Raw genomic sequence first — 17,157 nt, forward strand, 5'->3', positions numbered from 1 at the left:
CCTTAAACCCCCCCATAGTAGAATCCTACCTGAAATTGCCGCCGTGTTTGTCTGACATCTGCTACGCTGTACTCTTGACACTGGTTCTGGTCCGCATTGGATCACGGGTGTTTTCAGAAAGCGGGCCGGATTTGGTATCCTGAAAATATGTGAGGGCTGGACTATTCAGCCTGTCATTCTTTGAACAGTCTTTAATAAATTCATCCTCCGGGAAAGGATTGCACTGCAGGCTCGTCGACCTCGTCGCTCACCGATGTAGTATTTTCAGTTGACTTGCAGGGTCTTGTGAAAAAACGCTGCCGTGCCGTTAAAACAGCTTCTAGTTGCTTCACCTTTTCATAGCATTTGTTTACAGTTTGCTTGTCGTAGTCCACATGTTTTGTCTGGCAGTGCCTTTTGATATTATATTCTTTGAAAACAGACACAGTCTCTTAGAAAATTGGGCAGACACAGTTTTTTTTGGATTGCAATGAGAAAATATTTCCATATCCACTTGTTCTGATAGCGGCAGCCCTCACTGTCTACTTTCTTTTTTTTTTTACAGTCGTCATGTCTGAAATAGGGTTGGCTTAAATGATCACAAAGCTACTAGGAAGGTGTCCATCGTTCTTGTAAATGTAGCATTTCCTTCAAGTCAAGTCAAGTCATTACTATATGTATAGCCCTTAATCACAAAGCGTCTCAAATTGCTGCACAGGTTATTGCAAACCACAGACTATTATTACACTAGCCCCTGATCTAAAACCTACATGAGGGCAAGGAAAACTTAAAATAAAATAAAAAATAAAAAAAATAAACTCAACATGAAGAAAATGAAGAAACCTTGAGAAAGGGACCAGACATGGGGGAATCACCCTTCCAGGATGACTAAGCTGCAGTGGATGTTGCAATAGCAGATAATACACGTATATTGTCACACCCCTCTCTTTTTCTTTTATACGATATTGTCAGGTTACAAAGAAAATAAACCATATCGTTAAGAAATGCTCATTACCAACAAGTTTGTTTTTGTTTTTTTGAACCCGGAACATATTTTTTTCTGCAAGGTTTTGTTGCCTAGCCGCAATGCATTGTGGGTCGATGTCTTACAGTCAAGCCGAGCCAAATATGGCTGCTAACCTAAGGCAGCGAAGAGAGCCTTCAGATGCAAGCTTATGAATGAAGTTTTTAAATTGTAAATCCCCCTGTCAATCTCACCGGACCACACGTGAATGACTTAACACGTTGTCAACAAGCAACTGAATCACAAACAAGTGAGGTTAAAGTCTCGTATGAATTCGGACGAGAAGGAGGACTGTGAGTGTGCGCCACCACAGGCCGACATTAGCCGAGAAGGAGGAGCTGACAGGTGGGTACGTGACGAGGAAATAGTCGAGGATGCTGAGGAGCGCTCTTCAACTGGTGGTGTGACTTTATGTCCGGCTTTGCTCCGTGCTGCACCATTCACTAATTGTTGAAAAAAGATTAAGAAAAAAAACTCATTCTTCCAGGTCGGTTGTCTGCCTGTATTAGCTTGCCACATTAGCACAGGTACTAGACACTGCAATATAATTTATTTTCTGCAACGCAATAGGCGAAAATGATTTTGTTTTTTTAAATGGATATGTCATGCATATTTGTATGCGTTTGCTAAATTTTAGTGGAAGCTGATCGGTGTGTTTCATCCTCTCGACATGGGATCTGATGTTTACTAGCTCTGACGCTATGTACTGTTACTCTAGTTTATTTTAACTTGATGTGCATTCGGTCCTACACTCACAACAATCTTTGCAGTCACAGCCTGCTGCTTTTTGACATCAATGTGTTTTTGTTTGTTTCATTAGTCAAGACGAGCCTGAAGCAGAAAACCAAGAAACAAGCCGAATGTAAGTGTTTTACTTGTGATGCCAACTTCCTTGTCTCGGTCAAAATGCTTTCAATTCACATTAAGTTATATATCTACATGTTGTAGTGGGATAAGTTGTAGTTAAAGTGCATTAATATTTAATGTTTAGTTTTGGGAACCGATCAGCGCAATTCTACTGTGAAATGCTCTGATTGGTCAATCGCCAAATAGTGTCATTCTCTGGGCGTGGTTGTTGCTCTTACCCTCAGTTTTCACAAAAAATGTATTTAGTTTTGCAAACACTATAGCCTTTTAGTGGCAATCCTTTCTTGATCTTTGCCATAACCTTTGACTTGGGCTATCAACCAGAAAGACACTCTGCACCTTTTAATTTGTCTTCAACTTCTGCTAATAAGCAAAATTATTGAATTATTAAATTTGCTAAGAGCAGTGTTCATTTTACCCGTGAAAAGTGATGGTTCCTAGGGACTCGCATGCTCAAAAATCTATGGGTCCCAACAGAGATCTATGGGTCCCCAAAATTTAGTGTTATCGAGGTTGAAATTGTAAATCGGCGACATATATATGATATAAATCTATATATTCATTCAGTTTTAATCATCACACTCAATTGGTAATACAAAGCAGTGATCACTTCAGATTTTTCAGTTCACAAAAATATTGTACATTATACAAAATAATATTGCTGAAATATTAGTCTATATATTCATGCAGTTTTAATCACTTCAGATTTTTCAGTTCATATATTCTTCGTGGTTTGCTGTCCCGCCACAGTTGTAATGCCTTCTCAAGGTCCAATTGCAGCAACGGAATTTCCATAGCTAATTTGTGGTTTTCATTGTAGTTGTGCCGATCCAATGTGCTTTTCTGAAAGTCCGTATTGCGGAATGATTTATGCAATCCAGTTTTTTTTGTCACGCTGGGTGCACGCATCACAGAACATGTAGCCTCTGTTATCATCCTCCTCATAGCGTAACCAGGAATATAATTGAGTCAATTTTGGCAGAAATGTCCTTTTCTTGCTAGGAGTATTCTTTTATTTTCTTTCGTCGAATCGTTCGCTTCAAAACACGTGTTTTCCTTGCCTTCACGGTCTTTCGAAGAATTTCTCCGCTGTTTTTTCGTGCCGGAATTATTGCCGTTGTTACCACTTTCTGTATTATGTTTCGACTTATTACCGACACTGAAGAAATTACCAATTTTTTGTTGATTTGCACCTAATACCAACTGTTTTTACGGAGGCATACTTCTCTTTTACTCGACAACCACCAAAACAATGACGTCATCTCGAAGCAACGAGATCTCGAAGCGACGAGATCTTGTTTGCCGAGATCTCGTTTGTGGCGGATCTGCCTGACGAAAAGTTTGGAGTGCGGTAAATCTTTGTTAAAAAAAAGTAATTGGCTAATAATGACAATTTTGGGGCAAAAAAGTTGCGTCCCAGGGACGCACGTTGATTTGAGACTATGCGTCCCCAGCAAAAATGATGCGTCTAGGACGCAGGGACGCGGGCAAATGAGAACACTGTAATAGACGCGATGAAAGAGTATCTTGTGCAAAACACCTAACTGGATGGAAAAAAACTTAAAATTAAAAATGTTTACTTCTGGACTTAAATCTGTGAACCAAGATGTACAGGGCAACTGCTCTTATTTGTTATTCCGCAAATTGGTTCACATGGATAGAGTCTTTACATACAGTCCTTGTGCATTTTCATGCAGAATGACCAGTTGGCGACTGCCACTGTCAAATTTACTCTCATAACATTTTGGGTTTTAATCCCATCTCTATCCTTCCTTTTTGGAGTTTGCATATTCTTCTGGAACTTGGCGCAGTTTCCTTAGGTTCTTCCTCCAATATTCTAAAAATGTCAATCTCTGGTTAAAATACTTCATGGTACATGTCTGTTGTCTAATAGTTGATGGCTATTTTAGACCATATCTTTCCTAAACTCAACTTCGACAGCCTACAGCTCATCAGGCTGTAAAACCTGTAAGGATAATTGCCATATAAAAATGATGGATGGGTTTTTAAATTAATTTGAAGGCGCCTTCATAATCTTGCATACAATTTGACATGTAAAGTTGGATGCCTTGTCCTCCCTTTTGCTAGCATGGTTGAATTTGTTCTGATAATATTTATAGCATATTTATTGACGAACACTCTTTTTCAAATTTTGTTATTTTATTTTCTTGCTCTGCTCACAGGAAGCGAGCAGCTGCCAAGCATCTAATAGAGCGCTATTACCACCAGTTAACGGAAGGCTGTGGAAATGAGTCATGCTCCAACTCATGGTGTGCCTCAACCTCCGGCTTTCGCCGCATGGACAACAATGCGGCTGCTGTCAAAGCCCTCGAGCTCTACAAGGTCAATGCAAAACTCTGTGATCCACATCCTTCAAAGAAAGGTACAGCATCGGTCTACCTGGAAAACTCGCCCTGTAGCAATACAAAGATGAACCATAAAGATGTCCATTCTGTACGGGACAATTTCAAAGGTCAGTTAAAAATCAAATAGAAGTTCATGAATATGTCTGCATATGTGTCAGGTGGTTTGTCATTGCAAAGGAGCCAATATTCTTTTGATGATCATCAACATTTTGCATGAAGTAGAACTTGTTGTTTGGGTTAGGGTTAGGGTTTAGGGTTAGGGTTAAATTATCAGAATGCAAACAGTGTAGTGGAATCATTTGAAAAAGAAAAATCCCCAAAGTATCTTATTAGTTTGGTTGATTACTATTTTGACAAGGCACAAATGCCACTTTTAGCTCATACATTAAATTGCATCATTTTTAGTTTAAAAGTACACCCAGAATTCTGGCAGCAATAACCACAATGGGTTCATTTTTGCGAGATCTGTTTTTCCCAAAGTCAGTCAATATTCCTAATTACCAATCTTTGCCCATTTACAATTATTGATTATCTTTTACATTCATGAATTTTGTTCAGTCTCCCACCAAGGGATCTGCCTTGTGGAACTAATATGGTGTTTCAATATTTGTATTTTGTGTCCATCGAATTGACAGAGATTGGTTGATAGACAATCAGAACCATACTTTAACTCGATTTATTTAAAACATGTTGAAAATGTTTTTGATAAATTAGTTTATTCTCATCTGGAATCAAAATTTGGCCTTTACGAGTGTCTCTACATTGTGTTTTCAAGATGCCATCATAGCTTTGGGTTAACTTTTGCCATATTTTACAGATGTAAATTACTTGACAGAGGAGAAAGTGTATGAGATTTTGGCCATCTGTGGTGAGAACGAAGATTACTCCCCTCTCATTAGAGTAATCGGCCGAGTGTTCTCCAGCGCCGACGTCCTGGTACGGAGCTTCAGGCGGTCGAATCCCCACACCAAGGAAGAACTCAAGTCCCTTCAGGAAAAGGACGAGGACAAAGATGAGGATGAAAATGAGACTGCAGCCTGCTCCACCATGGCCATGGAAGAGGATTCAACGAACTCTTCATTATCACGGCTGGGGGAGGGTTCATCTGGAGATGGCGCTGTCCAAAAGCTGGGCCCCGACGAGGTGACTGTAGACATTGAAGCGGTGCGTCGAGTTTACGAGCGCCTGCTGTCCAATGAAAAAATAGAGGCTGCTTTTTTGAACGCGCTGGTCTACCTTTCACCCAATGTAGAGTGCGACCTAACGTACCATAATGTTTATTCTCGCGACCCCAATTACCTAAACTTGTTTGTTATAGTGATGGAGAATCGCAACCTCCATAGCCCAGAATACTTAGAAATTGCCCTCCCGCAGTTCTGCAAGGCTATGAGCAAACTCCCGCTGGCCGCTCAGGCCAAACTCTCTCGATTGTGGGCGCACTATAGCACCGCGCACATTCGGCGCATGGTAGAGACCTTTCAGCAGCTCATCACATACAAAGTGATCAGCAATGAGTTCAACAGCCGCAACTTGGTGAATGACGACGACGCTGTGGTTGCTGCCACCAAGTGCTTGAAGATTGTCTACTATGCAAACGTGCTGGGCGGCGACCTGGACACAGAGCACAACGAGGACGAAGATGAAGAGCCCATCCCGGAGTCGAGCGAGCTCACCCTGCAGGAGCTACTGGGAGAAGAGAGGCGGAACAAAAAGGGCCCTCGGGTGGACCCGCTGGAGACAGAGTTGGCCATTCGCACCAATGACTGTCGCCGGCCGCTCATCCCATTCGAGGAGTTTGTCAACGAGCCCCTGAACGAGGTGCTCGAAATGGACAAGGACTACACTTTCTTTAAAGTTGAAACAGAAAACAAGTTTTCCTTCATGACCTGCCCCTTCATCCTCAATGCTGTTACCAAGAATCTGGGATTGTACTACGACAACCGTATCCGTATGTACAGCGAACGGCGCATCACGGTTCTATACAGTTTAGTGCAGGGCCAGCAACTCAATCCGTACCTACGGCTGAAGGTCCGGCGGGATCACATTATTGACGACGCTTTGGTCAGGGTACGTGTGGCTAATTCCTGGGATTTTAAGATAAGGGACCCTATTTATAACTGGAGATGTGCTTTTTAACAGCTGGAAATGATTGCAATGGAGAATCCTGCAGACTTGAAGAAGCAGCTGTATGTAGAGTTTGAAGGAGAGCAAGGTGTGGATGAAGGCGGTGTTTCCAAAGAGTTCTTTCAGCTGGTAGTTGAAGAGATCTTTAACCCAGATATTGGTAAGATTTCCTGGCTCAAATGTCCACTTATAAAAAAAAGGAAAAAAAACACATACAATTTGTGACAGAAGTTCACAACGGTGGGTATTTTTTGCATTAAAACGCCTTTGTTAGAAGTACCTTTACTACTATTATTTTAAAGCGTAATTAAACCTATTTTTTTTCTTAAAATGTTTTGATTGGGTCTCCATTAGCCTTAACATTGTATTTTGATATTTGTAGAATTTAAGAATTTATTTCTAGATTGTACGGGGCGGCAGTAGCTCAGGAGGTAGAGCGCTCGTCTTAGGATCAAGGGATCCCAGTTCGAATCCCGACTCGTCCGTGTTACATGTCGAAGTGTCCTTGGGTAAGACACTGAGCCCCCAATACCCCCAATAAGCAGGTTAGCACCTTACATGGCTGCAAGGCCGCTATTGGGAAATGTGGAGCACATTGTAAAGCGCTTTGGGAAGTCATTGACTTGAAAAGCGCTATATAAATGCAGATCATTTCATTTCATTTCAAGGTGAAAAGCAAAATTCCGTTTTATCTGACTCTTGGGCAGCCTATTTTGAACCAATTGTTGTTAACTTGCTCTTTGATGCATAGCAATTATTAAACATTTCTTTGGGCCTGAGTGTTCATTCGACAGTGTTCCCAAAATGCTGTGTTTAGAGTAGTAAAAACACATAGAACATAAAATGGTTGGGAAATTTGGCTGACTTGCGTTTTTACTGAATCACCCTATTGTCAAATTGTTGATACCACATCATTACTCATTCCCCCTCAGAATAAATATGATCTGACATCACCAAAACTTTGAGAATGATATTTTTGTGGAGCCAGCACTTGATAAGATGACAGCAAATAATGATCTGTTCCCGTTTCTTCGGCCCACTCGTGAGCCAGTGGCATCATAGTCGAGGGAAATCAATATGTACAGAAAAACATCAAGGCTTTTCTGGGGCTGTTATATTATGGTTAAAACACTTGAGTTTCCACAGATTCGAATAATACCAAACATTACAAGATAAAATCACATTTGCAAGCTCTGCAAGCATTTAAGTCAAACAGTGGCTAATGTACAAAATTAAAACTCATCGTATTATAAGGTGCATGGTCAGCTTTTGAAAAAAAAAAAGAAGTTATTAGGTGCACCTTATAGTGCAGAAAATACACATATTTTGTACATATTTCTGATTGTTGATTGAGTTAGCTTCGACGGATTTAGCCACACAATATTTTAAGACGGGCTGGACCTTATTGTTTGATTGAATGCTTACTTGATCCAATACACAAATGCTTTCTCTCTTTTGGTTGACAACAGCCAATGAACATGTCTTGCATAAAATGTCCCATCGTCTTTTTATTCTCTATCATTTATTCAAATCACTATAAGCTTGCGGGTGATCGACTTATCAAATAGCCAATAAAATTCTGAAAAAAAAAAGTTTTCTGGTTTGCATTTGTACTCTTGAATAAGTACCAGCCTAATACTTGAAGCAAACATTATCAAACACATGTAATGAGCAGGGCGCAAAGCTTTACGCATAATCGTGCTTTTGAAAGAGTTGTTCAAATGACGAGGCATCAGCCCCTACTGCTCCCAACATAATTTTGCTTTTCATTTATATAAATGCTTGCTTGTTCAGCTAAATTGTGAGTTTACCTTGTTTTCCCCACGTGTTTACGAGAGGGCGTAGGTTACGTTTCTGCACAACAATAGCACAGTGTCATCTCACGCTGATTAGGTTTCTTATTTTTCAAACCTGGATGATTCTTACCTTTCGCTAGAACTGTGGCCCTTTTGCAAAGGGTCACCCATATGGCACACTTTACCTTCTCCCGGACTTCTCCTTAGGAAAACTTGTGTGAAATGCCCATTCCTTTGTAGTATTGTTGTCAAATATGAGGTGGAGCTCAGGAAGGCTTTGGGGTGTAATCCTGTTGTGTGATTCAGTCCCACAACTCTGCTACATTATTTTCCAGGCAGATTTATGGAGAGAAAAAAGCCGTACACAAAATCTGGTGTATGTGTGTTTGTTTGTGTATTCAAACTTCCAAAGTTCAGTGCCAGTAATACCTAAACAGATTTTGACTGTAAAGGACAAAACCTCTAAGTGTCGTCTTCAAAAAGACAGAAACAGTGCTGTTTCTCCAAAACGGTTCAAGTGCAGTTTTACTATGGGTGCACCTTTTTAGGTGTTTGGGTAAAAATACCAGGTAAGGGTAAACTCCTAAATTGTGTCCCTGGCCCATTCATCAAATCTTTATATTTTTATTTTACAACCTGTTAGCAGGTTCTCTTTCCACTTCACTTATAAGTTTATATCAAAGACAACACAACGTGCTTTCTAAATGAATGTGTACACCCTGTTTTTAGGTAGTCTGAGCACAAGAGGGCCCTGAGACATCACTTACCTGAAGTAATTGTTTTACATCCAACTCTGTAGAAGGCTGGTGGAAAGTAATAAAGCTGGATGTGAAAATGTCAGTAGCAACTAGCTAATGCGCCTAAAATACATCTGGAGAGAAAATAGCATACCAGGTGTCGTTACAGAAAGTCAGTACAATAAGTTCTTTTCTGCAAAAAGTTTGAATCTAAAATTATAGGAAAATGTAGTATAATAGGTGAAATATTCCTCTTTTTAAATAAAACGTGTCTTTATCCTCTGTCAGGTAATTATGTTGGAACGCAAGAACCCTCTTCTTGGGAGAATTCTGATCCATGGGTTCTCCCAGGGTTATTATTCTGTAAGAATACTACTGCTGTCCACTGTATTTGATTTTTGTTTTTCTTGTTAGACTATATTAGTGAAAACATATTTTTTGTCAATTTTCTACCTGGCTATATATGGGAAAAGCGGTTATCCAGGTGATTATTTGCCCACTTACTCCTTTAGGAGAATACATTTTTTAATTTAAAGATTAAACTCACCAACTAACCAGTTGTAAAATATCAAAATGATTATATTTGTGTATTTCTTTAAGGTATTTAAGGAACACAAATTCAGAGAAAATTAACTGCTCTTATACAAGAACTACACTGGTGAAAAAAAAGACGTGTCGGTCAAAGAATAATGTGCTTTCTTTAAGGTTTTCACTTGGTTGAAAGTGAGTTTTTGAACTCCTCTGCTCAGTGGAAACGGCTTGAGGAATAATGCAACAAGTGTTGTTTCCTCTGGCAGGCATGTTTACATATGATGAACTCACCAAACTCTTTTGGTTCAACGCTTCGTCATTTGAGAACGAAGGCCAGTACACCCTCATCGGCATAGTTCTTGGCCTCGCCATCTACAACAACTGCATCCTGGATGTTCACTTTCCAATGGTGGTCTACAGGAAGCTGATGGGCAAGAAAGGAACCTTCAGAGATCTTGCAGATGCCAATCCTGTAAGTGTTAGTCTGTCAGTAATCTATAGTTACAGCTTTCATTTACAATTGTACATTCTCAAATTTACACTCGACAGATTCTACACCAGAGTCTCAAAGAGCTTCTGGAGTACACTGGCAGTGTTGAGGAGGACATGATGATCACGTTCCAGATTTCTCAGACAGACCTATTTGGGAACCCACTCATGTATGATTTAAAGGAAAATGGAGATAAAATTCCAGTAACGAATGAAAACCGAAAGGTAAGTCACGCCCAAATGTCTGGCGACGCTGAAGCTACAAGAAACAATTCTTTTCATTTGTAAATGTATCCAGGAGTTTGTGGCTCAGTATGCAGAGTACATGTTGAACAAAAGTGTGGAGAAACAGTTCAAAGCATTCAGGAGAGGTTTCCACATGGTCACAAATGAGTCGCCACTCAAGTACCTCTTCAGGCCTGAAGAAATTGAGCTGCTTATATGTGGTAGCAGGGTGAGATCACTTCTTTTGTTCAGGTTTAAGATTTATATGGCCCATTGATTAGGTACGCCTTCCTTAAACATTCGTAGTTTACAACATTTTAAGCTTAGTGGGCAGCATGGTTTCATGTGTCATTAAAAAGTTGAAAAGGAAACATTTTCTTTATTCAGTTTGTTTTAATAATGCCGCACTGAGATCCAATATCACTTATACTTTTTTTTTTCCCTCCGAACCTATCAGCTTTTCTTACTTTAAGCAAAGCTGTTCAGGGCAGAACACATTAGGTAGGAGGAAGGGCCGGACGGGGGAGTTGTTGAGAGTAACGGAGAGTAATTTCAGGCCCGTCACCATGTTTTTGTTGTTATTTGTTAATGTATGACTGATTAATCATTTGTTTTAAATTGGCTTAAAAGGTTAGGTATTTTGAAACATTACGCACTAAAAAAATAACAAAAAGTACATCACTAAGCTGTTGGCTATCAAGGTAACATTAGTAGTTGTGTAGAGTTTAGCAGTTACCATGAAGTGATTGTAGAAATGGCAGTAAAGCAATCGTTCAGAAGAAAAAATAAGGTATCGCAAGATAAATTATTGCTGTAAGCACTACCTAAAAGAACACTTATCGTAATTACACATGCATTATTACTTTTGGTGCTCGCTCCAACAGCACCAAGGGAAAATGACAAAATACATGGTGATTTTATAACAAGGATAGCAAGTACCTTTTTTGGGGGGGAGGAGATATCCATGAATTTCCCGTACTTAAATCCAACTGGCCTTGTAACTCAGTATCAATCTCGTTAGTTGCCCGACTGTATCCAGAATTATCCCAAATTTCGTCAGATAGCCCTTGATGAAAAGTTTGCTAATTTACCAGATCAATGTACCTTTGGTAGTGCATTTCAGTTTCCCTTTTGCCTTATTACGATATAAATCCCTCATAAGGTGTCATTTTTGTTCTGTGCTGTGAGTAAAAAAAAAGCTTCAATTTCAGCACAGCTTTTTTAAAATGTATTTTCTTATCTTTAATTTATTAAAGAAATTAAAAGATACCTTTTTTTCAGTTACACGTCAAACATTGAGTGTCCCGCCCCACAATTATGCAGATATGTTGCAAAGTATTTCACACGCTAGGGGACTCAAAAAATGTAGTCTCAAAGTTGACCGATTTGGCTTATTTCCTTTAGAGGTGTAACGTTATTGGATAAATACATTACTCTTTAAATTGCAAGTCCGATTAACACAACATATCCGAAACAGACAGTGATTGTAGTGAACAGAGATTGCATACTGCTCATTTCTGTCTGGATAAATTGGAACTTGCTTCCAAAAGCTGCGTGAGCAAGTTTACATGCCGCCGCTACGGCATGCGCTCCCTCTTTGCCTTCTTCTTTAAGGTAGGCAATTGTGGCTTTTCGTTTCTTTTTCACTGCGTGTCTCGGGGTTGGTATAGTATTGTCTGGGTAGCTCCCCGTTAGCACCAGGGCTGCCGAGGGCTTACAGTTTTGTTTGCTCCAGATTAGCCTGCTTTGTCTATTAATTTATTCCCAGCCAGGTTCGTGTTAGTTGTTGTAGCCGTTTTTCCTTGTTGGTTCCCGGTTAGCCTGGCTGCTTACTGCGTGCCTGTGCGTCAAAGCTGCGGCAGCCTTTCCTCTGTCAGTCAGTTTGTTAGCTCTCCGTGTGTTATTTTTGTCAGTTAGTCCTGTTTTGGCTGCCAGGCCTTTATTGTGCCAATATTGCATCCACCTGCAACACAACGCCCTGAGGCATCCTCCACAAAAAATCTACCAAAACCTGGATTAAAACACTTGTAACCCTTGTGATTAATTTCTATGTATACCAGTATGATGTCTTGCTTGCTTGGGTGCCGGTGTTCTTCACGATGCATCACAGCTCAAGAAGTTAAAGACAAAAAGGCATCATCTCAGAAAATAGTTTGAATATACATATATATATATATATATATATATATATAAAATTAAAACACGTTTTGAATGTTTTAGAATTTCGGTATATCTTTGAGGGATACTTCATACAACATAAAAATGTTTTGTGGATTCTATCTAGCTGTTGTGGCAATCAGTGCTTATTGTAATATTCCGATTTTACTGTTAAGTTTCAAAAAAGGCCCCGGATTAGAAAAATAACTGTGCATTTGTGTAAATGAGTGCAGGTGTACCTATATGTTAGTATTAATCACCAGCTCTGTTGACTTAAGTTCCTCTTTTACAATCCAGAACTTGGACTTCATGGCATTAGAAGACACAACAGAATATGATGGCGGCTACAACCGAGATTCTCGAATCATCAAGTAAGCTGAATTGACAACATGCTCAACGCATTCTACTGTTTTCTTTTGTTTGGTTGAACTTTATTGTGTTCTTGGTATTAAGAGAGTTCTGGGAGACGTTGCACTCTTTTGGCGAGGAACAGAAGCGCCTCTTTCTTCAGTTCACCACAGGCACTGACAGAGCACCTGTGGGGGGGCTCGGTAAACTGAAGATGATTATCGCCAAGAACGGACCAGATACAGACCGGTGAGTACCTTTTTGTTGTAATTATAGTAGCTGTTTGAGCATTCACGGTCAATGTACTAAATGAATAATATTTTCTGGACTGAAAGTCTCTCCAGATCATAGGTCGCACCAGCCCAAAAAGGGTATAATTAAGAAGGAAAAAGCATGTTTTAAGTCGCATTCCGAGCAGAAGTCACATTTTTGGGGAGAAATATAAGTTCAGGGAGTAAATAAAGTTTACATGATTCATATGCCCGTTAATCTTAGTAATGATGTAACATGATAAGAGTTATTCAGATAACTCTAGCATAAAGAACATCAACATTAAATATAGGTAACAACCGAATGTCCGGTTGACTGCTTCCTGTTCCAAAATCTTGACTGATGCAGCAGGTTCTAGATGATTGATATAATGGCTCCAAATTCATGCTCTGTGCAACAACTATGCTCATTATTCTCCCTCAAGGACAAGAAAACAAGAGCATGATAAGCCATGTACTGTAAGTATCAATTTAAACAGTTCCACTGAAGTAGCGGGTGCTACTATCAGAGGGCAGAGTATTCCACAGCACCGGTTTCCGAATGGAGAACTACCTAAAATCTGCGTATTTCTTCTTCTATCTTGGAATTATTAGTAGACTAGCATTTTCCGAGCAAAGGCTTCAAGACACAAACTTAAAATCGCATCTTAAATTGTCAGGGAGCCAGTGCAAGTCAGCTAAAATCGGGGTAATATGATCAAACTTTTTTCTCCTGGTTAAAATTCTTGCTGTACCATCTTGTCTGGGTAATACTGTCGCCAAAGGGCATGCTCAAGATGGAACTTTTTTTAAAACTGCCTTTGCAATGTGTTACATATTTACAAGGACAGCGTTTATTATTTAACCACCAGATGTCACTAAAAATTAGTGAAAACCCACACGCAAGAATACTAACTACAGAGACTCAATGTCACCAAACGGGACCATTTTCTTTCTTTTTTTATTTTTATTTTTATTGTTCTTTTATTTGGCCTAGCCTTTCGCGGTATTTTTGATTTTATGGGTATCCGTAGCAGCAAGATGCAGAAGAATTGTTTTTGATACTTCTAAGTGTGTAAAAATGCATCTTTATATGCAAGTTCATGTATTTTTGCTTTTGCGAGCATTATGCACCTATTATGGGCCATGCAAAAAAAAAATGAACATAGTTTCCCAGTGGTAAATTGTAATGGGAAGAACTTCCTGCAACTGAAAATGTAAGCTACATATGGCTCATTTTTTCATTTTTACCAAACATTAAAAAAACAAACATATTTACGATTTTACTTAAACTCTAAAAACGATATGTCTTGATAAATGCTCACGCAGGTTTAAGAATCGCATATGTAAATTACAGATATATTTTTGGCTCTGCAAAATACATGATTCCCACTGGATTTGGTCTTTTAGTGGTACTGGGGAAATCGAATAATATGCTTTGAGAGTCCTTAAAAAGTGCTTGAATTTTGAAAGGGTGTTTACCCTGGGTTGCCATGTCTAATCTTATTGAATACAATGACTCACCACGTCACAATCAATGACAAAGTCAATTCTGTTCAATTCGCTTGCAATTGTAACGTCATGTTTATTGGTTTAATGTTGCCACTTAACAAACATCGTTTACATTTATGCTTGGCTACAGATTTTCCATGAGTGTTTTGGAGATATTCATTTTGCAATCCTTGACAAAACTTTTTAGTCCTCAGACCTTTCTTATTAAATATGCAAAGCGCTTCATAGTACATGGACCTTTTGCAGAATATCAATGGGAAAAAAAACAAGAAAGCATCTTGCCCTCTGCTTTCTTTACATTTGCAATAGTCTTCATGATGATGTCATATATTTCCCCTCAACAGGCTACCAACATCCCACACTTGCTTTAATGTGCTCCTGCTACCTGAGTACAGCAGCAAAGAGAAGCTGAAGGAGCGATTGCTAAAAGCCATCACTTATGCCAAAGGGTTTGGCATGCTCTGAGCCCCCTACCCCACACCGGCACGATACCACCTGCCCAAACGCACTGCGGATAGACTTCTTCCCAAACCATCAAGCTCTGCCCCCATTTTTTTTTTTAATCCAACACAATGCAAGCATCAGCAAGAGGGAAGTAAGTACTTCTACTGTGCCTGAGTTATCATTGTAATCTTTAAGTGTAAGCACAGAGATTTTCCTGATCAAAATAACCACATCCACTTGACATGGGTGTGCTGCTGCCTCCCCGCTTACCTTTTTATGTACAGAGAGGACAATTTTTCTATTTATTTTAAGTTTTGCCCAGGGGTTCTTTTCATCCAGCAATTTAAAAGAATATGATTCATTTCTGCAGTTTGGACAAACGATTACTTTCATCCAGGATTATTGAAAAAAAAATTGTTGTCCATTAGAACACTGTAGTCAGGTCAGGAAAAAAATATATATAGTTGCCTTTCCTGGATTGTGAATTTCCCCATTGCGGGATAAATAAAGGCTTATTCCATTCTTATTCTTGCTTTTGTTTAAAAACAAAACAAAAATATCTCAGCATTGCACCCCTCAAAGCCTCAAACCCTCAATTGTCATTCTTTCGTGGGGACGTGGCGCGATCAGACTGAGGTAATGACAGAGCTGTGTAAGTGCACTTAGTTTTTTGTTCCTCAATGTGTAGGGTTTTCGTTTCTCTTTTTTTTTTTTTTTTTTTTAAATAAGTGGGAGACAGATCACCATGATTGTCTGGAGCATTTTTAGACACCCTGTCTTCCTGTGTCAACGATACTATAAAAATGAAAAACAACAGTATTTATATATCATCATGCTTTGGATTTTGAGATAGGAACGGTGTACCTTATATAGTTGTTGATTGGCAAGAGTCTGTACCTTGTACATCTTTGCCAAAATTTCTTCTCATACAAATGTTTCTGAAAAGCTTGTCTTTTTCACTTAGTGGAAATGAAAATGGATTTAGCTGTCATGACAGCTTCCACCGCGTGCCACCAATGGACTCATGCTGCATTTCAGTTTGTCTGTGTACAGCGGTCAGTACTCAAACACAACAAATACATCCAACCGAGGGGCCTTACTCAAATTGTTCCTGGAGAGCATCTAAATTGTAACAACATGATTCAGTGTGGACAAAGGACTCTAACCCAGCCATTGCCTGATTGATAGATGAATTAAAAGCTGTGTCCAATATTTTGTCGTCAATGTGTGAACATATATACACTACAGCACTGGTTCTCAACTGGTCTGAATTGAGGACTTGCCATTCCACCGTGATGGCAAGCTGCCACCCAAATCAATAAAAAAAAACTCCACTTCTCAGGTATCCAATGAAAGAATTGTGTGGTTAAAGCAGATATATTCACTTTTTTTGACCAGCAAAACCAAAAATGACTTCAAGCACTATTCACATATAAGACTGCATTGTTGTATAAGCGACCCCCTAACACTGATTTAAAATAGCCATGTACTCAAGGAAATTCAAAGTATTAACAAATGTCTACTCAAACAATGATATGTTTTCTATTATGCAGGTTATAACGATTATTATAGTGGTAAAAAGCTAAAAATACAACATTTTGAACCATTTATTATACCATCCCGCAGTGCTTCAATGGCAGACATTCATGCACCATCTTTGTATATCGTAATCTTTTCCTTTGACTCAATCATTGTTTTCACTGTTTTCCACTTTTCCTTCCCTCATCACTAACTTTCTTGCGATCAATCATCATGGTCAGAAAAATTAAGTAAAACTGACAAAATCACAATAAAATGAGATATGGTAAATCTCAATTCAAGTCACATTTTTTTATATAGCCCTTAATCACAAAAATGTCTCAAAGGACTGCACATGATTACAATGATACGATTACCTGATCTTAAACCAACATGTGGGCAGGGAACAACTCAAAACCTTAGCGTGAGGAAAAAGAGAAACCTTGAGAAGGGACCTCACAAGTGGTAATCCCCCTTTCAGGATGACCAGGGTGAATTACATTTAGCATTACAGTACACAAACATAGTAAACACCAGGTAAGATGTTGAAAATTTGTCGGGAAAGTGCATGACAGCAACGACGCCCCCAGCCTGTAAACTAGTCCAGAAAGTCTATGACGGCCACGACGCAGCTTCCCATCTCGGCCAGCTGGTCCATGCAGGCGTTGACATGCTTCAGGTCAAACGCTGCTCCGCTGACTCGTCTCAAATCGTCCTTCTCCTTCGGATCACCACCGGGCAGGCAGTCGGAAAAAGACAGGACAATACGGAATATGAGGTCAGCATCAATCA

At 39.4% G+C, this 17,157-nt stretch overlaps 1 protein-coding gene across 3 annotated transcripts; it reads left to right on the plus strand.

Moving 5' to 3' along the window:
• Positions 1 to 1,090: 1,090 nt before the first annotated feature.
• Positions 1,091 to 16,059, plus strand: LOC148369942 (ubiquitin-protein ligase E3A). Of its 3 annotated transcripts, XR_015850067.1 has the most exons (12): positions 1,091 to 1,348; positions 1,824 to 1,865; positions 4,054 to 4,343; positions 5,054 to 6,303; positions 6,376 to 6,520; positions 9,691 to 9,896; positions 9,974 to 10,138; positions 10,212 to 10,367; positions 12,593 to 12,666; positions 12,749 to 12,892; positions 14,748 to 14,998; positions 15,812 to 16,059. XR_015850067.1 is itself a non-coding variant. In XM_088332190.1 (11 exons), exons 1-11 carry the CDS (start codon positions 1,272 to 1,274, stop codon positions 14,866 to 14,868), a joined length of 2,670 nt encoding a protein of 889 aa, XP_088188316.1. In that variant the 5' UTR covers positions 1,091 to 1,271; the 3' UTR covers positions 14,869 to 16,059. The 3 variants fall into 3 exon arrangements, 2 of the variants coding, with proteins under 2 accessions (XP_088188316.1, XP_088188317.1); XM_088332190.1 differs by having other exon boundaries at positions 14,748 to 16,059; XM_088332191.1 differs by lacking the exon at positions 1,091 to 1,348 and adding an exon at positions 1,449 to 1,530 and having other exon boundaries at positions 14,748 to 16,059.
• Positions 16,060 to 17,157: the final 1,098 nt, after the last annotated feature.

This window comes from Urocampus carinirostris, chromosome 3 (assembly GCF_059441175.1).
Source record: "Urocampus carinirostris isolate Australia breed hairy pipefish chromosome 3, RoL_Ucar_1.0, whole genome shotgun sequence".
Taxonomy (NCBI): Eukaryota; Metazoa; Chordata; class Actinopteri; order Syngnathiformes; family Syngnathidae; genus Urocampus; species Urocampus carinirostris.

Coding starts and splice junctions, on each gene's coding strand:
- LOC148369942 (XM_088332190.1), top strand. CDS start 1,272: ATGAATTCGGACGAGAAGGAGGACTGTGAGTGTGCGCCACCACAGGCC. Junction 9,897..9,973: donor ATCTTGCAGATGCCAATCCT/GTAAGTGTTAGT, acceptor TACACTCGACAG/ATTCTACACCAGAGTCTCAA. Junction 10,368..12,592: donor TGCTTATATGTGGTAGCAGG/GTGAGATCACTT, acceptor TTTACAATCCAG/AACTTGGACTTCATGGCATT.